The following is a 26,012-nucleotide window of genomic DNA, read 5'->3' as shown; positions in this document are numbered from 1 at the left end:
GAGAGAGAACTGATGAACTCTGAGTGCAGGTTGAAGCATACTTTTTTCACTTTATTTTTCTTGCTTTTTTTTTAGCAACATGGCAAATCAGGAAATATGTTTTTCATGATTTCACATATATAATGGAAATCATTTTGCTTGCCTTCTTAATTGGTGAGAGATAGCCTGAAAGGAGGGAGAGAATTTGGAACTCAAAATTTTTAAAAAATATGAATTTTTAAAGTGTCCCTATCCAATGAGAGTTCACACTGGGATAAACACCTGCTGAGCATCAAGTAGGATTATAAGGTATGTAATACCCAATGAGAATGTCCCCGACATAAGATTCTATGATCTAAAAGACATTATCACTCAAGTAAGGGGCACATCCCAGACCATTCTCACTCCACCAATATTACGAGAAAATAACTCACTTTACCAGTTCCTGTATGGACTTGGCTTTCTGCTCTCCTCCTCCCATCAAGCAAATATTACTTTCTCTGCCACATAAGTCCATTAAGCAGAAGGGTGCTGCCTCTCTGCCTGCTATGTTAGGCTAGCTACAGAAGGAATTTAGAGAACTGCAGAAGTCCCCTGAGCTGTCAAACATACTCTCTCCAGTTTGTTCTAGGGCACACCCCACTGCTCCGGAAAGAAGGGTGCCAGGAGAGACCAAGCTCATTCATTGCCTTGAGGTACATTTCTCTTGGGCTCACTAATTAATCATTGACTTGGAGCAAATGCTTTTGGCTCCCTCCTCTCCTTTGTCATTCATTGCCAGCCTCCAGACCTTATCTGTGGGAGCAGAGAGCTTCAGGGCAGTATCTGAAAGGGCCATGCCTTACCACTACCAGGCCCCAGGACCCCGGGAACATTCCATCCCCAAGGATTCCCGTGCTATCCACTCCTCAGGCCAGACCTACGAACAGCTGAGGCAGGAGTGCCTACGGAAGGGCATCCTGTTTGAAGATGGGGACTTTCCAGCCAACAACTCCTCCCTCTTCTTCAGTGAGAGGCCCTCCATTCCTTTCGTGTGGAAACGTCCAGGGGTAAGTGCAGAGGGCATGAGGAAAGAGCAAAGGAACGAAGGATACCTGGATTGCTATTGCTCAGCTCTGTGGCTGGGTAATTAAACCATGACATGGGAGTCTCTCTATGAGTTACTGAAGCACAGTGACGAAGTTGACGAGATGGCGACAGGGAAGAAGGGCAGGCCATGAGGTGATCCATTGATAGCTGTGATTTAGCCAAATCTTCCACATCCCTGGTTCTGAAACTTTGCATCTGAAGACAGGAAGACAGTCAACAGGAAGCTACAAGGCAGGGCAGACAGGTGAAGAGCCCAGGGCATAAGATGCCTATCCCATCTCTGTGGCTGAGTACCGTGTGGCAAAGAGCTATGGTGGTCCAGAGAAGGGTAAGGCAAATGTGTAGCAAAAATAGTTGATTTTTTAAAAACTTAAATAGAAAAACTTTAACCTCTAGGTGAAAATTTGAAAGAAAAAAAATAGTGAGGATTTTTTCATTTCATGGAATAAAATGTAGAAAGGGCGCAGGGTTTGGGGGAAAACTGATACTTCGGTCAGTGCTGAGAAATAGAGCTGTAGAATTATAATGCAGCTGCTGCTTGTATTTGCTGTTGGGAATACAGGAGAGTTTTTTCCCTGGAACTACTGTTTCCCTATTCCTTGGGGAGGTTCAGAGGCTGTGTTGTCTTCAATTTGTAGCAGAGAAGGGTCCAGAGTAATCCCTGAGCCAGAGGATGAGGGCTTGGATTCAGGGTCTTTGGAAGAAGATGGGCCCCAAGTTCCAGGGACATCTCCTAACAGAAGGTGCTTGATATGAAATGTTAATATCTGTCACTCTAGATAACAGTGGATTGGCTTTTCCTGCTTATGATCTGATTTTTCACTCCCCTTGGGTGTGTGCTGGTTTGGGAGTGGTTCTTGTTGACAACCTATCTATATCTGCCTTAGGTCACCTGCTTTGAGATGAGTCAGGTGCACAACCCATCCCTGGCTTTACCAGGGTGATTACACCCTGGTTTCCCCTTATAATAACTAGCTTGCATATAATTTTATTTGGTGTCTCATTTGATCCTCACAACAACCCTAGGAGGGGAGGTACTATTATCACCCCCATTTTATTGGTGAGGAAACTGAGGTTGAGAAGTTAAGTGTCTTGTCAAAGGTCACACAGCTAGTAAGAACCTGAGATGACTTCTCTGGACCTCAGTTTCCTCATCTCAAAAAATGGGATTGGACCAAATGATGTATATAGATAGTCCCTGTCAGTTCTAAAGCCTTCTGATCCTATGGGTCTGATGACAGTGTTATTTCCCATTCTGGGTTTCCAGCCAATGAAGAGACAGAGACAGAGAGAAAAAGAGAGACAGAGACAGAAATACAGAGAGACAGAGAGAGAGAGAAGGAGAGTGAGAGAGACAGAAAGAGAATGACCTAATGGACAGACGCAGCCTCTGAAGCAGGAAGACGAGTTCATATCCCACCTCTGATGCTACTTACTACCTGTGATATCCTGGCAAATCACACAGACTCCCAGTGCCCTGGGCAACTACAAATTGCTGAGTCAGTGCTAATCTGACTGGTACAGGGAGTTCCTTACCAGCAGTCCCCTGCATCCGTGAGATCACAGCCCCAGTAAAAACAAACCAAAAAAAAAAAAAAACCTTGAGCTGGTGATGGTGGCAATGATTATTTTCATACTTTCTACACCCAGTGTAGAGCAACTAAGTGACACAGTGGATAGAGCACCAGGCCTGGAGTCAGGAAGACCTGAGTTCAAATCTGGCCTCAGACACTTATTAACTGGTGACCCTGGGCAAGTCACTTAACCCTGTCTGCCTCAGTTTCCTCATCTGTAAAATGAGCTGGAGAAGGAAATGGCAAAGCACTCCAGTATCTTTGCCAAGAAAACCCCATATGGGGTCACAAAGCATCAGGAATGACTGAACAGCAATGACAACAAACATGCAGCGATCCAAAGGCCTCACAACCTGCCAGGCTAGTAATGTGATGTTGGGCATGTAGCTTATTTTCTCTGGGCCTCAATATTCTCAGGTGTAACATGGAGATAACAAAAGCTTAGGATCATAGATTTAGGGCCAAGAAGGGACCTTACAGGTCACCTAGTCTAATCGCCTAATTTTGTAGATGGGGAAACTAAGACCTGGGGATGCAAAGTGACTCAACAAAGGTGAAGTCAGGACTTGAACACATGCCCTTTGACTCCAAATCCAGCACTCATTTCATTCTGCTTCATCCTTCCCTCACAAGGACTTTTAAGATGGCTCTATTCAGCAAGAGGTCCAAAGTAAACACAAATTATTATTTCTGTAGCCTTACTCTGTGCATGTATGAGTGTGTCTGTGTGTGTCTGTGGGTGTGCCTGCATGTGTGCATGAGTGCAAGAAGCACATGTACCTTCTGGCTTCATTTATTCAGGGAACTAACTTAAATACAATCATAAAACACTGTGCAAACATGAAAGGCTATTTAACTGGGAAAACAGCAATAAAGATTTTCTATACACTCTAATAGAACTGGGAATAAAAACCAAGTAGCTTTGTTTCTGAGGCCCCTTCCCTCTGGCAATATATAAAGCCACTCTCTAAAATTGTGTTTTGATTCTGAATGCATGTGGTATTAACATGGAGTCACTTCAATTCAATTTAATAAACATTTATTAAGTGCCTGTTATGTGCCAAGAACTATGCTTAGCACTGGGGACAGAAAGAGAGGCAAAAGACAGTCCCTGTGCTTAAGGAGCTTACCACCTAATGGGGGAGATGACAAATCAAACAAATATGTATGAAGCAAGGTAGATACAAGATAAATAGGAACTAATTAATAGAAGGAAGGCACTGGATTTAAGAGGAATTGGGGAAGGCTTCCTGTAGGAGGTGGGATAAGCCAAGGAGGTCAAGAGTCAGGGTAGGGGAGGAAGAGAGTTCCAGGCATGAGGAATGGCCAGAGAGAATGCCCAGAGATGGAGTGTCTTGTTCCTGAAACAGCCAGGAAGCCAGTGTTACTGGATTAGAGTAATGGTGGGGAATAAGGTGTAAGAAGACTGGAAAGGGGCTAGGTTATGAAGGGCTTTGAATATCAAACAGAGCATTTTGTGTTTGATCCTGGAGGCAATTGGAAGCCACTGGAGTTTGTTGGGGAATGGCACGATCAGACTTGCGTTTCAGAAAAATCACTTTAGTGGTTGAAGGAGTGGGGAGAGACTTGAGGCAGGTAGACCCACCCACAGGCTATTTCAGTAACCAAAATGTGAGTTGATGAGGGCACCACAGATCATACACAGAGCATGCATCAGCTTGCTTAGCCAAGAGGAGACAAGGCCACTCCTACCAGAAAGGAAATATTGTTGCCAGATTTACAATGAGCATAAAAGAGAATAAAATGGGATTCTCCAAAAGATACCGAATATCACCATCAGGACACTTCAGGCTTGGCTGGATTCTTAAAGGAAACTTTCTAACAATTAGATCTGTCCAAGCTATAGAGCATTGTCTTAAGAGGTAGTAAGTTCCCTAGCTTTGGAAAGCTTTTGGAGGTTGTTTAAGCAGAGACTGAATGATACCCACTTTATATCAATTCAACAAACATTTGACAGGGATGTCGTAGAGGGAAGTCATGGTTCAGATAAAGGCGGGACCAGATGACTTCTCTAAGAGTGCCCCTAGATGTGTAGACCAGAACAGATTTTGGTGTCTCTGCAAAGACTACTTTAGCTGTCCTCACAATGTTAGCCTAGGTAACACAGATAAGCAATATATCTCAAGGTCATTTCTCACCCCCTATCATCTGAGAATCAGGTCAATTACCTCAGTGTCCATGTCATAAGAGCCATATTGAAAAATGGCTTGGTTGCCCAAACCACTCAAGTTAAACAATATGGCTTTTTAGATATCCAGGCTTAATTCACAGTCAGTGGCATAGCTAGAAAGTTGGAGCCCCACCTCTCCCCCACCCCAGCAATATTTCAGAAAAGGCTCAATCTCACCCCCCACTAACCATGACAATACTTCTCTTCCCAGTATCTTCCACCCAGACTGTGCAACCTAATTCTTTTCATTTCCCACTCAGCTTCTGTTGAAGACTTCCACAGTTCTTTCATAATCTGCTCTCCTCTCTCCCAGAACTCTCCACAGCTTGAAAGTACTCCAGCACTCCTTCATGTACAGAAAAGGTCCTCGTCCAAAAGAGAAGCACCAAAAGATGGGGTCATGCAAGTCATCACCCACCAGTGCTTCCCCAAATGCCTTTTCCCTTCCACACTGGCCAACACCAGATCTGTGAGGACAGCTGTTACCTGGGTGTGGATACTGATTCATAGAAAGAGGAGTAGAATTGTATATAGAGAGACTTGGGAAACCCATTTCATGCATGTGGTTTGGGAATTAGAGGCAGTATGGTATAGCAAAGAATATTAGCTAAGTCATGAAGACCTCAGTTTATGTTCTGGTTTTGCCAAGTTATGTGATCCTAAGCAAGTCACCTCAACTCTTTGGGCCTTGTTCTCCCCATCTGTGTTACTTGGTGTAAATGGGATGATGATAACTGACAATAGGGAGAAGGCAGAGATGTTTAGTCCTCTTTTGCTTGATTTCTTTCACAAAAAGGGTGACATTTGTATTGGAAATGACGGAACAAACCTCCAGCATTAACTCCAAGTAGTCAATACCCAAGATAAATAAGGAGCTAGGAGAACACCTCATTGCCCTTGATGTATCCAAGTCACCTAGCCCAGGTAAACTACATCCATAGGTCCTGAAAAAATTTGACAAATGAGATTGTTAAGCCATTGTCAGCAATATTTGAAAGATTGTTAAAGGTGACTAGGTGGCTTTGGGGATAGTGTTGGAATAGAAGTCAGGAAGGACTAAGTTTGAATCCTACCTCAGGTGCTTAACTAGCTCTGAGACCCTAGGCAAGTCACGACCTCTATAAGCTTCAGTTTCTCCCTTTGTGTAATGGACGGTCAAATTCAAAGAGCAGTTGTTGTAAATGGTTCATTGACAATGTGGCAGATCTCCAGTAGACTAACATAGGGATCTGTGGTTGGCCCTGTGTTGTTTGACATTTTTATTGGACTTGGAGAAAGGCTTACATGGTTACTCAACAAAGCTGTTTTAAAGAGCAAAGAGATAATATATGTAAAGCACTTTGAAAACCTTAAAGTGTTAGATAAATGTTAGCAATTATTATTTATGATCAACAGGAGTGTTATTATAAGATTTAAGCAGGGTAAAGAGTAAATGTTGCCCTGATTTTCAGAAAAGAAAAGACAACAGAGTCTGAAAACTATAGGCCAGTGAGTTTGACTTTAAATCTTGGTAAAATTCTTTAAAAAGATGGTTGGTAAGTAACTAAAAAAGGAAGAAGTGATTTAAAAAAAATCTACATGGTTTCATCAAAACCAGGTCATGCCTAACCTCTTTTCCTTTTTTCGATAAGCTTACTAACCTAGTAGATGAGTGGAATGCTGTGGAAGTAACTTACCTAGATTTTATAAAGTATCTCATACTATTTTTGTGGAGAAGAGAGACAATACAATCAAATGGATTCAGGGCTTGTTGGATGGTCAAATTCAAAGAGTAGTTGTTGTAAATGGTTCATTGACAATGTGGCAGATCTCCAGTAGACTAACATAGGGATCTGTGGTTGGCCCTGTGTTGTTTGACATTTTTATTGGACTTGGTGAAAGGCTTACATGGTTACTCATCAAATGTGCAGATAATTGTATTATCTTTGACTCAGCTTTATAATCTGGGAAAGATAGCTAGCACAATACATGACTGAGTCAGTATCTAAAAGGATTTTGGCAGGTTAGAGCATTGGATTTAATCAAATAATATGAAATTAAATAGCAATAAAGTCTGGATTACAAAAAAAAAATCAATGTCACAGGTATAGGGTAGGGGAAGAGATAGCTTTTGTTTGGAAAAAGATTTGGGTGTTTTAGTGGACAGCAAGTTTAATATAAGTCAGCAATGTGATAAAGCATCCAAGAAAGTTAATGTGGTCTTGGACTGCATTAAGAGAGATGTAGTTCCAGAAACCAGGAGGTGATAGTCCCACTGTACTCAGTCCTTCTCTGACTTCATCTGGAATATTGTGTTCAGTTCTGGGCACTGTGGTTTAAGGAGGACATAAAATTAGCTAAAGTGTCCAAATGAGGGCAGCTAGGATGGTGAAGGTTGTTGAGTTCATTATGTATAAATATTGGTTAAAAAAACCAAGCATGTTTCAATAGTAGAAAATAAAATGTGATAAGGAGTCAGTCTGGAGTCAGGAAGACTCATCTTCATGAGTTCGAATCCAGCCTCAGACACTTACTAGCTATATAACCCATGGCAAATCAATTAACCCTATTTGCCTCAGTTTCCTCATCTGTAAAATGAGTTAGAGAAGTAAATGGGAAATCACTCCAGTATCTCTGCCAAGAAAACCCCAAATGGGGTTATGACTGAAAAATGACTGAACAACAACTGTAAGGGGAAGACTCAATGAGGACATGGCTGGCTTAATATGAAGCCTCGTCATGTGGAGAACGTGTTAGATTTGTTCAAGCATTTAAAGAGCTGCCATTTTTTTTGGTGGAGGAGGGATTTGACTTGTTCTCTTTGACCTCAAGGGGCAAAATCAAGAGTAAATTGTGGGGGCAGCTAGGTGGCTCAGTGGATAGAGCACTGGCCTTGAAATCAGGAGGACCTGAGTTCAAATCCGGCCTCAGACCAAACACTTGACACTCACTAGCTGTGTGACCCTGGGCAAGTCACTTAGCCCCAATTGCCTAAAAACAAAAACAAAACAAAACAAAAAGAGTAAATTGTGGAAGTTGTAAAGAGGTTAATTTAGTCATGATGTCAGGGAAAGTGTCCAAATGACTACTGTTATTGTTGAGTTGTGTCACATAGGTACCTGAAAACAATTAGTGCTATCCAAAAGTGGGATGGGATGCCTTGAGCGGTAGTGGGTTCTTTTCTTCAAACAAAGGCTAAATGAGTATTTGTCAGGTTAGTTATATCAAAGATTCCTTTCAGGTATGGGTTGGACCAAGTGGCCATTAAAACCCCTTTAAACTCTCAAATTCGGTGACTCCATAAATCTACAATTGTACAGCTAAGTGATGTAATGAATAGAGGAGTTATTGGACCTGGAGTCAGGAATACCTGGGTTCAAATCCTCCCTCAGATACTTATCAGATACGTGACCTTAGCCAAGACATTTAACCTCTGTCTGTCTCTGTTTTCTTAATTGTAAAATGGGGATGATAATAATAGTAACCACCTCCCAAGGTTTTTGTGAGAATCACTAAGCACTATATAAATGCTAGCTATAATAATAATTATTGTGATTACAAAATAAGGGAATTGAATTGCATGATATATAAGGTTCTTTCCAATACTAACTTTGTATGAGCCTATAAGACTTCTTCACTTCAAGGTAAATCAGGTTAATCTACAAAAAATTGTGTTAAGTGCTCACAACTAGTTGTTCATAGGAAATGTTGATAAAGTCAAACATGGATTGTGGGGCTTAAAGGGACTTTGAACATTAGTCTCTGTCCTTGAGAAGCTTGTGATCTAATGGGCATAATAGGGTACAACATACAAAAAATTCCCAAATACACAAAGGAAACCTACAAAGGTATCACCAATGATGGCTTTGATCAGTTTTTCTCTTCACTCAGACACTCCATATTCCCAATTAGTCTCTAGCAGAAGGCACATGACTGCCATTTGCCTTCCCCCTCCATTTGCTCCTCTCCAGAGCCCTTCTACCTCTGAGGCAAAAAGCTCATGCTTCAGCTGAGACCTGATACCCCGGCTGTCACTGGAGCTTCTTGAGGTTGGAGATGGCAAATGTGACAAGTGACATGCTGATGGGCAATGAAAGTTTCTATCCAGGGGAGGTCTGAGTCACTTTTCTGTTACCCTCCACCTATTTTGTAATCTTCCCACACACCTACACCCCAAAGGAACAGGGTTTTAAAACTGATTATAAAATGGATACAGAGTATGAGTACTTTGTTAGGGAAACAAGAATAGTTATAACATCAAGTTCCATTTGTTGATTGATTTCAAAACATCATTTCTAAAGCTTTTCATATTACTATCTTAAGCCAAGTAGGACATGTGTTCTCTTGAGAGTTCAAGGAGCATTAGCACCTCTGGCATGAGGGCTTGCCAAGCCCTTTTTGGGGCTGCTCATCCACTTTTGGTGTCTACCTGGTGCCCAACTCTCACTTGTGGCTCCAAAAAGCTGTAGCATGCACAGCTAGTGGCCATATCTCAGTAAAACCATCTTAGCAAATGGGCTAAACCAGGTTGAGGGTAACCAACAGGCCTCAAACTTGTTGGTGAGTTAAAGGATGTCTATCACAAGTGTGTGAAGAGTTCCCCAGTGGAATGAGTGGATGAGAATAATTTGTTCCAATGGCCACGAAGGCAGCTGAAGATGGTGCTGTGGAGCACTTAGAGCTTGGTCAGACGTTGAAGATGCTACGGTCATCTACTGCATCCCAGGCCAGCGCTGGTCATCCTGACTTTTGTCTTGCCATTGGACTTCAAATGGCTCTGGAAGAGAGAATGAGGCTGATGACTGTGCAAGTCACTTAAATCGCTTAAATCCAATTCACCCACAAGCCAAGACATTACCCTGTGATGTCATTAGCCCTCTTAGAAAACAAAGGACAAACAACAGAGGAGAGAAAACTGAGTCTTGGAAGCACTGAGCCACTAGTTCAAGGACATTCAGTCACACATTCAACAGATATGTATTGAGGACCTACTAGGAGACCTGTGTTTAAATAATAATAATAGCTAGCATTTGAATAGCATTTTTAGGATTTGCAAAATGCACATCTCATTGAAACCTTGCAATAACACTGTAAGGTATGTGCCATTTATTATCCCCATTTTACAGCTGAGTAAACTAAGACCAAGAGAAGTAACTTTCAGCTAATAAGTATTTGAGTCAGGATGTGAATTTGGGTCTTCCTGACTCCAATTCCAATACTCTGTCCACTGCCCCACCTATATGAATCCCAGCTCCATTATTTATTAGTTGTGTGATTATGGGCAAGTCATAAGAATAATATTTTTGCACAACAGGTTATTTATTGGAAGAATGCTACCTGCATTGCAAGTCACTTATGGGGGGAATAATATTTGAGCCACCTGTGTCACAGGGTCATAGTAAGGAAAGCACTCTGTACATTGAAAATGCTATATGAATGAAATTAAGTGCAACTGCTAGGTTAGAACAATTCAGCAAACTGTCCCAAGACTTAAAGTGATCTTAGAAATGAATTAGTCCAACCTGATCTTTTTATATAGTAGGAAACTAAAGGTGAGAGAGGGGAAATAATTTGCCTTAGGCTGTACAAGTTGGAAATGGAAGAGCCAGGACCTGAACCCAGGTCTACTGACTTCCCATAGATCAATCTGTCTGTCCATTTTGCCATATGGCAGCAGCAGGTCCAGAGATTGGAACACAGGCTTTCTGCCTTCCATATCCATACTCTTCTCACCAACTAATCCTCATCATCCTTCTTATGGGAGATGTCTCCTGGATGTTTTCCTAAACTAACTATGATTTCACTGCTCATCCAAATAATTAACCTCTTTTCTTTCTGGGTGGACAAGCCACTAAACCTTTAAGGGCCTCAATTTCTTTACTTGTAAAATGGAAATAATAATACTTGTTTTACCTACTTCATAAGGTTATTGGGAAGAACGTACTTCACAATCTGAAAAGCACTAAAGCAAAGTTATTATAGAAAACACCTCAAGTGCAATTACTATATGAAACCTTATAGCCCGGAAAATGTGCGTGCTTCCAAAAAGTGCAATTGCCTCATAGTTGGCCGAAACGTTTGGACCCATTAACTGAAAAGCAGTTGGAACTTCTCCAAAATAAATGGTCTATGCATTTTCAAGCAAGTTTGCTATTCTCATAATCAATGAGAAAAGTATCCCCTCCTCCTCCTCCTCAGTGGCATGCTGCTCACACCAAGACCTGGGTAGGTGCCCCAACAGCAAACACAGTAGCTGAGCTGGAACCAGCTGCACCTTCTAGTACCACCTCTTTGTTAAACACAGCACAGCCCTGTGAAGAAGCTGACACAGGAGAACAGGGAAAGAAACAAGTCCATTTTATGGAGTGGTCTCCCCTACCCCAGATCCAACCCCAAGGAACATTCCTCACAATGTAAACAAGAAAGCAGTAAAACTAGAAAGGACCCAATGGAGGAACAGGTTCAGAAGAGAAAGAAAGATAAAATGCCCACATTCTCAGTATCTTATCCAAGGTCAGTTTGTGTATATAGAAACAGAGAAAAGAGAGAGGGGGACCAAACCTTTTCATTTAAATTGACCTGAAAAACATTTAGTATGCAATCTGATATAATACCAGGACTTGGAGCTAGAAGAGAAATTAATGTCCCCACTTTGTATATGAGAAAACTGAGGCCCAAAGAGATTATCTTTAGGCTAGCCCCAAACATCAGAATTGCTATTTTTCTAACCAAGATTCCTTACCACACAGAAGAGCTGAGCCCTGGATGTTTTTTCTGGGTTTGGCTTTCATGTATAGAAACAAGGGTCTCCCACCTGAGTTTTTGGTTGTTGTTTTGCTTTTAACCAGATCTGTGATATCACCAGTGCAAAGAGCTTCCCATGAGGAAACTCTATCAACTCAGATCAGGAACAGTTCCACAAATTCTAGTGTTCAAGAGTTGCCTGTGGGGATGCCCATCAATTGAAGAATGGCTGAACAAGTTGTGGTATATGATTGCAACAGATTATCATTGTGCTGTAAGAAATGACAAGCAAGGTGATTTCAGAAAAAAATAGAAAGACTTACCTGAACTGATACAAAATGAAGTGAGTAGAACCAGGAGAACATTGTACCTGGTAAAAGCAAGATTGTATGATGAAGAACTATGAATGACTTGGCTGTTCTCAGTAATACAATGATCCAAGACAATCTCAAAGGACTCATGAGGAAAAATGCCATCTGCCTGCAGAGAAAGAACTGATATCATCTGAATACAGACAGAAGCATACTTTTCCTTCCTTCCTTCTTTTCTTCCTTCCTTCCTTCCTTCCTTTCTTGTTTGTTTTCTTGCTGTGAATGAATAAAGTGGAAATGCTTTACGTGATTGCACATGTATAACCTATATAAGATTGCTTACTGTCTTTGTGACAGTGAGGGGAAGGAAAGACAGAATTTGAAACTCAAAAAAAAGCAACAAATGTTAAAAATTGTTTTTACTTGTAATTGAGGGAAAATATTATTTAAAAAAAAAAGAGTTGCCTGTGACATTGAGAATTTAAGAGACTTGCCTAAGCTAGTATCTACAAGGGTCATGACTAAACTGAGCTCTGACTCTCTCCTACATTATTTGGGCTATTTCCCAGTCATTCAAACTGACTTTCCATTCTTCCTCAAATCTACCTTTCATTGTTGTCTGACCATGCTCTTTAATATCATCTAAATATACCTGCTTATTCTTCCACATCTTTGTTCATGCTGTTCTCCCTGATTGGAATTCCCTTCACTTTCCCTCTATCTAAACTAATCCTACCATTCACAACTTCAGAACCCAGTTTACATCCTATCTCTTCCATGAAGCTGTCTTCTCCCTCTTGCCAGCCAGACTGTAATCTCTTGGGCAGGAACAATGTCTTTGAATTTCCTTATAATCAACACAGGGCCTAGGAGAGCTCTGAGTACTTAGTGGTTTTCAATAATTATCTATTGATTAATGCCATCCAACATCTCAAAATACCACTAAGTGATGTAACATACACCCTTTAAAAATGATTGTTTAACATAGAAAAAGACTGAGTCTTTAAACAAATTATATAAAGACTCATAAAGTAAACTTAATGGTCCCTAGAAGCAAATATGTTATATCTCTCAACCATTGGATGATTCATAAAAATCACCTAATGGTCCATAAAGGTTTTGCCTTTTGTGTTTTGCAAGGCATAATCAGTTGTGGCTTGGACTCAGTCAAAAGAGTTAGTGTGTTCTAGTGAAAAGAACAAGATTTGAGTCAGAAACCTGGTTTGAAGTTCTAGTTTCAGCACTTCCTAGCTAAATGACTCATTAGTTTGCTTGATCTCTCTAAGGGTCACTTTTTTCCTTTCTAAAATGGGTATAATATTTATATTTATATGCCAGTAACTTACATGTAATCTACTAATTATCTTTTTTATAATTTATAATTACTTATGTGTAATCTATACCCTAATCTGGCCCTAGACACAATGGATACAGGAATAATTTTTCTTTTGGGGTCAAGGATAAGGAACCTCTCATAAAGTTTCTCTGGCTCATGTTCTTACTCAGGGAAACCACAGGAATGTCAATTTATGACTCATTTTTCTCTTCCTTACTTTGGAAGCACTCAAATAAGATAGTAAATATAGAACAGATTTTATTTAACCCAACAAAATGTATAGAAAGGGCTCATATCCAAGCCCCATGACCACCAGGAAAACTCTCCTTCCTTTTATGGAAGGTACCAAGCAACTCTCCTTTCTGGTAGCTACTATCTTCCCTTAGGAAATACACAGTTCACATGACTCACATAAGCAGAAAAGGGAGTACTAAGTGGAGCCAAGATGGCAGAGTACAGGCTGGGACTCAGTTGAATTCTCCCAACATTCCCCTCGAAACATCAAATAGCACTTCAAATAACACTTGACACTTACTAGCTGTTACCCTGAACAAGTCACTCAATCCTGATTGTTTTGCAAAAAAAAAAAAGGAAGAAGAAGGGAAATTATAGAGGAAAACTGCCCCAGTGTCTTAGAGGGCCTTATCCAGAGGGTAAAATAGAAATCGAAAGAATTTACCAAGCCTCTTCTGAAAAAGATCCCCAAATGAAAATTCTCAGGAATATTACAGACAAATTCCAGAGCTCCCGGGGGAAGGAGAAAATATTGCAAGCAGCCAGAAAGAAACAATTCAAATATCATGGAAGCACAGTCAAGATCACACAAGATTTAGCAGCTTCCATGTTAAAGGAATGAAGAGCTTGGAATACGATATTCCAGAGCAGAAAGAACCTAAGATTACAACCAAGAATCACCTACTCAGCAAAACTGAATATAATCTTTCAGAGGAAAAATGACTAATGAAATAGAGGACTTCCAAGCAGTAAAGGCAAAGTCCATAGATTTTCTTCTCGCTATAATGGCTCTGTGCCTTGTTTGGTTTGATTTGGCTTTTTGGTGTATGTGTTTTCCTGATGTGCCTACTGTTCTGATATTAATAGAGAAAAGTTATGTGGATTTTCTTCTCCCTGTCATAGCTCTACTGCTAGTTCTGTGATTTTTTGCCATTTTTCTTTTGCATGCTTTTCTCAAAAGGGGCCACATATATCAAGCACCTTTCTCTTGAGGTCCTGAGTACAGCTTGGCATTCCCATATGTTCTGCTTACTTATTCCCTCTCCTAATTGGAGCAGATGCCTTTTTGTATGTGTACTCTAGCAGTTCTCAGAGCAGAGAAGGGTACCTCACCACAATAAAGGAGGATGAGTTTACCTTCATGTTGGTTGAATTCTTTATTGGGTTGTTATGAGTATCAAGTGAGATAATATTCAAAAACTCTATATAAATGTTAGCTATTAATAATTGAAAGGAAAAAAAATTATTGAACCCTTGAGATGATGCTTACAGGTAGCCTGGCCCTCTTACACTTGACATGATATCTAATCAAAAGATTAGCATGATATGAATACATACATGTAATATGCAGGCAACTTTTTTGGGGCGATAAAGTAGGTTCATTTTTGTTCCTTTGGTATGTTTTAATGTTTTTATTCCTTTCCCTGCCTAGCCTGAAAAATAACAAAGAGTCCCTGGAGAAGAAAAACTAGTTTCTAGGTAGGGATTAAGAAAAAGGAGATAGTTTTCAGTGTAGGGATTTGTAGATAAGGGAAAACATTTGTCTCAACCAGAGGAGCAGTTTGGATACATACCTTTGTACACACATACATACAGACACATGCACATATGTGCACCATATTTTCCTATCATGTGTATTTATATATATATATATATGTATATATATATGTATATATATATATATATCCATTCACGTGTGTATATGCATAAATGTGTAAGTATATATACATACATATATAAATATGCATTTGCATATATGTATATGACAATACCCTGAATACTCAATTTCATGAAAGATTACCCCTAGAATGAACTCTTGCAGTCACTGGCTATTACAGAAAAGTTACTTGAATGACAATTTCAATTTTTTTATGATGTAGATATAAAGTCGATATGGGTAGTTTTCTGTATTAACAGACATGAAAAATATCGCTCATCAGGGTTGACAGTTATGTGCGTTGTCCCAAAAGTCTTGTTGTAGTTTTAAGTTTTAATAACTTAAAGCCCTTTGCAAACTTTAAAACACTATGCAGGTTTTACCAAAAGTCTTAGTGCAGTTTTAAGCTACCAAAGCTGAAAGTGTGAAGCAAATTTTCTTTCCAAAGAGTAAATGATCATTGTATACAAAGAAAAGTAACTGAGCCATTTGACTGAAATGTGGTATATATGTAATAAGCCTGTAAAACTAGTCAGTCAATGAGCAATTATTAAGCACCTACTATGCTCCAGGTACTGTGCTAAACACTGAGGTAAAGAAAGAAAGCAAAAAATAGTCTCTACTCTCCAGGAGCCTATGGTCTAAGGAGGAGACAACATGTGAATTATTATGTACAAACAAGATACATACATGATAAATTGGAAATAATCTGCAGAGGGAAAGCACTAGAATTAAAGGAAATTGGGAGTGACTCAATGGGAAAGAATAGCCCTGGAGGTGAGCAATTTTGTTGGGCCTTATTTTAATAATTCTCTTGTTTTTCTAGGAAATAGTAAAAAATCCAGAATTCATTCTTGGAGGAGCCACAAGAACTGACATCTGTCAAGGGGAACTTGGTGAGTGTATTTTCTTCTGCTGGCAACCCAAAGAGCTGAGCTTGAACAGCTTTGCCATTCTCAAAAGTATTTCAGCACATAGTGATGAAAAGGGTGCCCACTGAGTAACAGGAGGTGTAGCAAGAGAAGACAGTGTGATGTAGCAGAAACAGCAAAGGACGTAAAGACAAAGGAGACGTATTTGAATTCCAGCTCTGTTCTTTACAAGCTGGGTTGACCACCTAAATTATTTCATCTCTCTAGGCCCCAGTTTCTTCATCTACGGAAGGAAAGGGTTGGATCAGATGATCTCTAAGGTCCGTTTCAGCTCCTAAGTCTAAGATTGAATAATCATTCATTTCTTCAGCACCCACTGGGTTTGATGCTGATCAATATGGAATACACATACCTGATATAAACTACCTTGATTAATACTTATTTTCTTTTATTTATATGAAGTCACAAATTCCATTGGACAATGTGATGAAACAAAATTGTATTTTTGAAAATACAAAGCTATGGCTTGGAATGGTGCCAAATTATAAACCAATTTCTTACATTAAAAAAATGGCTATTCCACAAATTCGTTGTGGACTTGACCCTATATCAGTTTCTGCATATTCTAAATCAGAGATGTTAAATGCAGCACCTAACATGGAACCCACAATACTCCCCCAATGAATCAGATCAACATATAATTGGGAAATATTCAACAAACTAAATAAAAATACAATAGAACTCAGATAACGTTAATATGGGGTTTTCTTAGTTAACATGCAGCTCACAAATTGTGCTTATGTGAATCTTCTTTGTAGTTGAGTTTGACCCCACCACCACCACCACTGTGCAATTTGCATTTACTACTAATGCCAGGTATATCTTCACTGGCACACTCAAAGCCAGTTATGTTCCTCACTCTTAATTTGTGACTGGACCAGTCCCGGAACCAGCTGCTACATCAAAAGTGAATTTGAAAACTCACTGGTGGAGCAAAAGGAAAATACTTGAAAGTAGGAGAATAAATGATCTCTATCTTCCCTGTCCCCTGCTTCCTTTCATCAAATTAAGGACAACACTGAGGCTTAAACAAAGTGAAGCAGCCTAAGCTACTTTGTATACTGGAAAGAATACAGGATACAGAATCAGAGGACCCACGTTCAAATTCCAGTTCTTCTACTTACTAGCTGTGTGTCCTTGGGGCAAGTTACCTAACCTCTCAGGGCTTCACTTTCTTTGTGCCTACAAAAACCTTTCCAACTCTAACTCTATGACTTTATGATCCTATATGACATTGATTATTTCAGAATTCAGATAGGAGCTGGACTGAAATTTAATATTTTACGATTTATGGAAAATGAGGTTTCCTAAGAAAATTAACAGTTTAATCTAGAGAACAAGAACAAACTGTTTCTAAGGACTTTAGAGGGATATGTATGTATAGATATAGATATAGACATACATACAACACAGAGAGGAGAGAGAGAGGGCAGAGTGTGAAGGCGGAGGGGGAGAGAGAGGAGAGAAGGGGAGAGAGAGGGAGAAAGGGGGGAGAGAGACACAGAGACAGAGAGAGAGACAGAGGAAGACAGAGAGAGAGACAAAGACAGCAAGACAGAGAAAGACAGAGAGAGACAGAAGAGACAGAGAGACAGACAGAGAAACAGACAGAGAGAGAGAAAGAGAGAGAGAGATGTATCAATTAATTGTGTGTCCTTAGGAAGTCACTTAGCCTGACTGGGCCTGGGGGGTGGGAGGTGGGTGGGGAGAAAGGGATGACTAGATCATCTCTAAGATTATTAGAGGCAACTAGATTGCACAGTCGACAGAGTACTGGGCCTGGAGTAAAAAAAAAAAAGCTAAGTTCAAATTCTGACTCGGACACTTACTAGCTATGCAACATGAGGCAAGTCACTTAACCTTGTTTGCCTCAGTTTCCTCATCTGTCAAATGAGCTGGAGAAGGAAATGGCAAATCACTCTGGCATCTTTGCCAAGGGAATCCCAAATGGGGACACAAAAAGTTAGACATGATTAAAATGACACAACAACATCATTATTATATTTTCAGGTTCTAGATTCTTTCAGTTTATGGCTATATCAGATCTACTTAATCATCAAAGTGTGTTCTGGAGGATTTCTACTAAATTATGCTTTGTTAACCTAGTTTGACCTCTTCTACATGCCAAAATTGTATAAAATTGTATTTTTAAAAATTCTACAATTCAGACTTCCTACTAATTTGGACTTATCTCCTGAACTATTGAGATGTTAGACACTAAATGGGAGGCCAGATCCTGCCCCTTTTTATTTCTTTCCTCCATGTCTTAGAAGTCCCTAAGGCATCCAACTTTTTGAGTTGGAAAGGACCCTGAACATCAACAATCCTCTACTTTTACAGCTAAGGAAACCGAGACCCAGAAAAATAAAGTGCTGTGCTTAAAGTTCCACTGCTGCTTAGTAGCAAAGCCAGGATTAAAATCTGAAATTTATGACTTCCAATCCAGTGTACTTGTAGAAAAGTGTTCCCAGGGATTTAAGATTTTAAAAATAGTTTCCTGGCTTATAACACTGGGTGGTACATATTTCTGAAATGACCAACCTTATATTTAACCTTTGATGCAGCTGGTACCACCATCTGGAAACAAAGTGTGAGGTGTTGCCCATCTGATTCATTTGGTTGGACCAACCCAATTACAAAGCAACTTTTTCTAGAATCTTGTAGAACGTGACATGAGCATCTGACTCACCTTCTCAACTGACAATCCAAGTTGTTTTTGCTTGAGTAGGCATGAGCTGCTTCACTCTGACACAAGGAAATAACAAATTCTTTGTTTGGCTAAAAATGAGCAAGCCTTTATAGATTGGAGACTGACAAATGGCTGTTACTCTCTTACCATAATCTAGCTAACCTTTAGACACACCCCTCTCAAGTCAGAGATGAAAGGACAGGAGTTTCTGCATTATCGCCTCCCTGTAACTGCCACCTAACCCAAATAGGGCGGATATGAACACTAGCCTCTCTGCTGTCATTTACCTATGATTGCTAACTCAAATAGAGTGGGCATGAACACTAATCTTTGTGTTGACACCTCCCTGTGACTGCCACTCAAATCAGAGTGCACATGAGCTCAACCAAAAAACTTCCAAAACATCAGAAAACTCCTAATGGCTGAGCAGAGAAGCTGTGTAGAGCAGCTGGAGGCCTGACTGATAGCCAAGGTCATAAACATTCTATGACTTCTAAGGTCACAGGAAACCAGGGAATGGGAATAACCTAGAACTGGGCTTCCTGGTTTCAGTTCTCATTGTTTATCTTTTGCTTGTAAACTTTTCTCTACCAGGATGAGGTGGTTTTCTCTGAAGCCTAGAGGGTATACGGACATCTGGCAAATGGTATATTTCTCAGAAATCCACACAGGGTCAAATGAGTGTAATTCTTCTCTCTTTATCCCCCCCCCCCATGATGACTTCTGGCATGCCAGTGATTCTGCTGTGAATATGAGGCAACAAACATCTGGATAAAAAACTGAGCCAGGAGTCCATTCCATTGATTATCTGGATATTTCCAAATATCCACATTCAAATATTTTGCATCCTCTTCCACCTCCCAGCACCTACCACAGTGCTTATGCACATAGTAGGTACCTAAATGGATATTTATTGAATGAGCATGTTTGAATCTGGGTATCTGATGTGGTATTGAAAAAATACCTCTATATTTGTCTTAAATGTTTAGCCATATTCCACAAATGCAGACAAAATAGCAAAATCTTTAAAATTTCAGATAATTGAAAACAACCTCACCTTCTGATCTACTCTTAAGATCAACAAAAGCATTAGAAGGTCAATACAATGCTACACAATTAGTGGTAAGAGTTTATCCTCACTTGTATAAAGTTCTTCCTGCCCCCAGCCCACCACTCCCACCATCCCAGGAATTTTCTCCCCCATTAACCTTGGAAGGAACTCTCTTTCTGTAGCTTTACTCTGTATTCTCCTTCAAGCTTCTCTTCATCAACCTCCTGGTAATTCTGGAAAATCTGTTTCTCCACCCTATCTCCCTCCCCCATTGGTGATTATCTTTCCTAGACCACTATTTCGGAAAAACCCTAGCTACCAATGCCTTACTTCATTCCCTATTCTCCAGTCATCTCCCCCTTGAAAAGCACCTTGCCGTATGAAGATTGGGTGCCTTTTGCACCCAACACCTAATCTTTCTGAAACTCTAAACCAGAGGTGGGGAACCTGTGGCCTTGAGGCTACATGTAGCCCTCTAGGTTCTCAAGTGAGGTCGCAGAGGGCCACATGTGGCCTTGAGGCCAGGTTCCCCACTCTTGCTAAACAATCATCAAATATATTCTGCCTTTGTTCTTGGATGAGGTGTGTCAGTCTACTCCCCAATAACTCCATTCATCATCCCTGTAACTTTCTAGACCTGAGTCCTCTCCCTGGCTCCGAGTTCCCCTTTCTGTGTTGTATTCCCCATTAGAATATAATGACCTTGATGGTAGGGATTATGTTTAATTTTGCATTTTTCTCCTTAGAGCTTAGCACAATGTTGGGCATATTGTAAGTGCCTAAAAAATGATTTTTTTCATTATCTATTCATCCATCCACATTCCTGCATAAGTCCAGTAGAAGCTGCTGGGAGCAACTACTCTTCTATTCATGATGGTCATGCCTTCACTAATAAAGCCTTGTGTCTTTGGTTAGGAGAAAGCTGGAATTACAGTCAACACAGGCTGGAGCCATGTGTTCAGAAAATGGGGATGTTCATTCTGCAAAGTTGCCAAGAAAATGACAGCTCTTTATGATAAACTGGTCTAGGGAGAAGAGGAGGCAGATGGAAGACCCACAGAGATTTTTGTCAGCATTCTCCCCATTAAAAAAAACATACCACAAAATATGTGGTTACATCTGGAGTTTCCCACTAGCCTCTTCTTGCATGTAATCTTGTTGTATTTACTGTATGTTTGTACTGAAAACAATGATGTATGGTTTGCAATTTGCAGGAGACTGTTGGCTCTTAGCAGCCATTGCCTCTCTTACACTTAATGAAAAGACCTTGGCTAGAGTTGTGCCCCAAGACCAAAATTTTGGCCCTGGTTATGCTGGGATATTTCACTTTCAGGTAAGTGGGAAGAAGAGCCTAATGAGCTTATTTCTTATGGGACCTGGGTAGCCAAAAAAAAAGCATTCTTAATATGCCTGATAATTCCAAACAGAATACAACTGGACCTTGCTTTATTGGATAATTATAGTCTTAAAATGCATGCCAACCAATTTTCTGCAAATAGAATCACACTTTAAGTAGATTAGAAGGCCTTAAAGATGAACTATGGTAGATCTTTTTGTAAACAATCAGCTTTTATATTATCTTTGTGGTAAATCTGGATTTTCAGTGGATATACCTGTAACACCAACATATCCGGGTAACCATATAATTTCTGGTAAATACAAAGATCCTCTGCGCTGAAAAAAAATGGTCACGTGAGGTTATTAAGAGAGAAAAATACAGAGGGAAACAGAAAAACAAAAACAAACAAACAAAAAAAGAAACACACAAGGAGACTCAAAGACCTTAGTTGATGGATCCATGTAGAAACAATAATATTACACAAAGACCAGAAGTTTATGTTTCTTGCTTCTACCACACCCCCTTTCATGGTGCACTTTTCTTATCTTCTCCCCCACCAGAAGTCTCCTAGTGCCCCAGACCTTTCTGGAAATAGGACAATTGATTTGAGAAATTAATTCACCTTAAGGTATTAGTGACCGATAACAGAGGCAACATGGTGTGGTGGACAAAGAGCTGGTCTTGGAGTCAGAAAGACTCAAGAACTACCTCTGTACATATTGGCCATGTGAATCTGGGCAAGTCACTCACCTTTCAGTGTCCCACCTTATACCTGTAAAATCATAGCTCTGGTAAAAAAAAAAAGAAAAATTTAATCTGTTAGCTCAATCTTAACCTGATACCTGCGTATTTGTTTTCCCATGCTAGAGATATTTTAATGAGCACTTTTGGTAAAGAGAATGTTTGTCTGGGTCTGGGTAGTAGTATAAAGGGAGACAAGGCAAAGGAATAGGATCAGACTGTTACAATTTTATATTACTTATGTTAATCTTGTCGCTTCTTTCATCTCATTTTTCTTTATAAAGAGGTAGGTGAGGAGGGCAAAGGGAAAAAACATAGCAATAGGATATGAGAGAAGAACTCACCCATAAAATGGATAGAAAAAATAGATTCAACACTATGTTATTTACAGAAAACATTTAAAACATAAATTATTCATATATACTTAAACTGAGAGGTTAGAGTAACATTTTTTATGCCTTAAGTGAATTCAAAAAAACAAGGCTAGTAATAGTAATCTCAGACAAAGCAATTGTAAAAATAATGTTAAATGAAAGAAACAAGAAAACTATATTATGCTTAAAGCACTATGGTTAATAAAACAGTATCAGTACTAATTATGCATTGAATGGCATAGCCTCTGAGAACTTAAAAAGCTAACCAAACTACAGGGATAAATAGAGAGTGAAGCAATGATTATTAGGGACTTCAACAGTCCCTTTTAGGCCTAGACAGATCTATCAAAAAGAAAAACAAGAAAACAAGAGTTACTAACAGTTACTAAGTTACTAAGAGTTATTAACAAGAGTTAGTAACTCAAATAGCATTTTATAAAAAATAGATGGGCCTCTGGCAGTTACTAAATGGGAATTATGAGAATTCAACATATTTCTTAGCTTTACATGGCACATTTACAAAACTTGACCGTGTGTTAGAGCATAGCAAACTTATAAACAAATGCAAATAACAGAAATATAAACATCTGTTACTGAACACAATAAAAATCATAATTAAGAAGGGGAAATTTGAAGAAAGGATTCAAACCTAGAGACTAAATAATATAATCCTAAGGAATGATTGGATCAAAAAACAAACACAGAAACATGAAATTTCTATGAAAAAAATGAGATAACATAACACATAGACAAACCATCAGCTAATTTGATCAAAAAGGCAATGTTTTATCTAAAGGAATACATCTCTAATGATAGCATTTCCAGTACTATGGCACCTAGGCAAAGGAGATATTTGAAGTCTGAGGGTTGTCTTCCTGGTACCCCCATATCAAATCCTAGAACTAGAAACCTCCCTTGCCAAATAATAACTCATCCTTATCTCAGATTTCAAGATTTTACAAAGCACTCTCTTCACAACACCTATAAAGCAAGTAGTATAAATATTATCATCCCCATTTTACATATGGAAATCAAGACTGTGACAGATTAAGTGACATGCATAGCTTCTAAGTGAGGTAAGATTTGAACTCAGGTCCCCTGATTACAAGCCCAGCATCATGTCCTTCTCTGCACACAGAAATGGTACCTGTGCTAAGGTGACAATGCCTCCTATACTTGCCCACAGAGCTGCAGTTTTTTCATCCTCTCTCCTCTGCACACCACCTTCTCTGAATTTTTCCGAGCAGAGCTCTCCCCTTCCACCCTCAAGTTTCCTCTGCCACTGCCAGAGTCTTTACCTGAATTACACTAGAGGCTGACAGTCATGACAGATGCCAGCAGCATCTTCTCTCAAACACATTAGTGTTTTTTTAACTCAACAATTTTGGAAGCTGACTGCATAGGCTGGAGCCAGCATGTTAGAAGATTTCTCTGCTCCTTCAAGCTTCTCCACCTCCCCATCACTTTTTGTTGTTCAGCCATTTTTCAGTCAGGCCCAACTCTTTGTGACCCCATTTGGGGTTTTCTTGGCAGAGATGCTGGAGTGGTTTGCCATTTCCTTCTCCAGCACATTTTACAGATGAGGAAACTGAGGCAAACAGGGTTAAGTGACTAGCCCACTGTCACACAGCTACTAAGTGTCTGAGGCTGGATTTGAACTTAGGAAGATGGTCTTCCTTATTCTAGGTCCAGCACTCCATCCATTGTGCCACCTAGCTGCTCCTATATTAAATTACAGTTACCAAAATATTGAAAAAAAAAAGTCCATGAGCCCCAAGTTAAGAACCCTTGTACTAGTTCCTCCCCTACATCACCTCTTAAGATTGGCAGTATGTATAAAATCATGGATAGAATGCTGGCTTTTAAGTCAGGAAGACCTGGGTTCAAATCCTACTTTTGACTCTTAATTAGCTGTGTGACTCTAGGCAAGTCATTTACCTTTTCTGAGCCTTTGTTTCCTTATAAGTAAAATGAAGGGGTTGGGCTAAATAGCCTTTAAAGTCTCTTCCAGCTATAGACCTATGATCCTGAGTATAATTTTTTTTTCCTTTTAAGTAAATGCTAGTACAAAATAGGAAGATTCAAGCATGTGGGTGCTATATGACCAACTAGGTCATTTGGGTCGTCCGGGGTCGCTTCAGTCCCCTCCATCTAAATTCCAGTCATTGGAATAAATTAATGGAAGGTCATTATCCCCAATTGCTTGCTGCTTTAGGGAGCATAGGCTCCTGATTGCTCATTAGGCATCTGTCTAAATCTTATCTATCCCCAGTATAAAGCTCCTAACAGCAGGAAAGAATGTCCATGAATTTAGCAATCACAAGCAGTTCCAAGCACATCTGTCAAGAGGTGTGAGATTCCCTCCACAAAGAACAGAAATCTGAATTTACCCTCTGGCAGGCAGCTTGCTGTTGTGTTCAACTGAGCTCTAACACATTTACCATTTAGGATTCCATACTGAGAAATGAAAACAAAACAAAACAAAACAAATAGCCCACTAGCCTGACCCAGAGTAACTAATTGACGCAGAGAAATGGTTGGTGTCCAACAGCATAACTATGAAGAGCCAGCTGCTGCCACCATTGTATTTACCATCTCCTTCCATTATTTCCCCCCACCTACTCCCCTCCTTGCTGAAGCCTCAGGATTTTCATTCTGCTAACATAATGAGTGTCAGATGAGGAACAGAGGAAAGAAGAAGGAGGAAGATTTAATTTTAAAGTGAAAAGCTCTAAGATGATGGCATGATCTCCCGTGCTTATCTGGCCTTGTGCTACCATTCTCAGTGGTGAGCACTCTAACTCTCCCAACTCCCTTTTCACCATCAAATAAGTTGGCAATGGAAAACCATCTTAGTATATCATTTCTTGTGTGAACGGAAAAAAAAATCAAACAGGCAGATAGGTAGACAGACAAACAAGATAAATCAGGTCCAGGTGGCACCACCTATGCTGAGGGTACTGATGAGCATTAAGGATACAGTTAGAAGGCTGTTGATCAGCTAGGACAGGGGTAGGAAACTGGGCAGCAAAGAGGATACCATAATAGACTAGAGGAGGTACTACAGGAAACCACTTAGTGTATCAGAGACTGTGATGCCAATTTCATCTCCTTCCCAATCCCAACTGATATTTAACTGGTTGAAATTGAAATTTAGATGGAGTCAAGTGTATGGAAACAAGGCTCAATTAACTCAAGGTTTCTTAAGCATGGGACCAGACTGTGCCTTTTGCAAGGCATCAAACCCAGGTCAGTCAGTATCTTTCCTTCCCCTCTCCCCCATGGCCCCTGATGACCTAAAAGGCCATTGGCATTTTACAGTGGGCCTTAGGAGCAAAGAATCATAGATTTAACACTGGAAGAGGGCTTAAAGGTCATCTAGTGTCACCCCTCATTTTATAGCATGGAAAACTAAGGCTTAAATACATTGTGACTTATTTAAGTAAGAGGTAGGTAGGTGGTACAGTAGATAAAGCATTGAGCCTGAGGACAAGAAGACCTGAGTTCAAATCCAGCCTCAGACACTTAACTGGCCATGTGATTCTGGGCAAGTCATTTGACTTCTGTCTGCCTCAGTTTCTTCATCTTATAGATGGTGATGATATAAAGATAATAATTGTACTTCCATTCCAGGATCCTTTGAGGATCAAGTGAGATAATTATAAAGAGCTTAGCATAGTGACTAGCATATGGTAAGCACTATATTAATATTAGCTATTATCCATATTCACATATCCATATTCATATCCACATTCATATAGTTTGGCAGATAAATTGGCAGGGAAAGAATTG

General features: G+C 39.8%; 1 protein-coding gene across 5 annotated transcripts in view; it reads left to right on the top strand.

Annotated features, from left to right (window-relative positions):
• The first annotated feature begins 493 nt into the window (after positions 1–493).
• Positions 494–26,012, top strand: part of CAPN9 (calpain 9) — an 82,867-nt gene continuing 57,348 nt past the window's right edge. For 2 of the 5 annotated variants that reach the window (XM_078156223.1, XM_078156224.1), the window contains exons 1-3: positions 494–1,028; positions 15,921–15,990; positions 20,981–21,099. In XM_078156223.1, the coding sequence (XP_078012349.1) occupies positions 720–1,028; positions 15,921–15,990; positions 20,981–21,099 (498 nt within the window). In that variant the 5' untranslated portion in view covers positions 494–719. Of the gene's footprint in view, positions 1,029–1,109; positions 1,397–15,920; positions 15,991–20,980; positions 21,100–26,012 lie in introns of those variants that run through there. The other 3 variants (XM_078156225.1, XM_021000479.2, XM_078156226.1) reach the window with 3 other exon arrangements.

This window comes from Phascolarctos cinereus, unplaced genomic scaffold (assembly GCF_003287225.1).
Source record: "Phascolarctos cinereus isolate Bilbo 61053 unplaced genomic scaffold, phaCin_HiC Scaffold_5;HRSCAF=322, whole genome shotgun sequence".
NCBI classification, from domain to species: Eukaryota; Metazoa; Chordata; class Mammalia; order Diprotodontia; family Phascolarctidae; genus Phascolarctos; species Phascolarctos cinereus.
The sequence above is the reverse complement of the archived record's forward strand: the minus strand, read 5'-3'. Positions and strand labels throughout refer to the sequence as shown.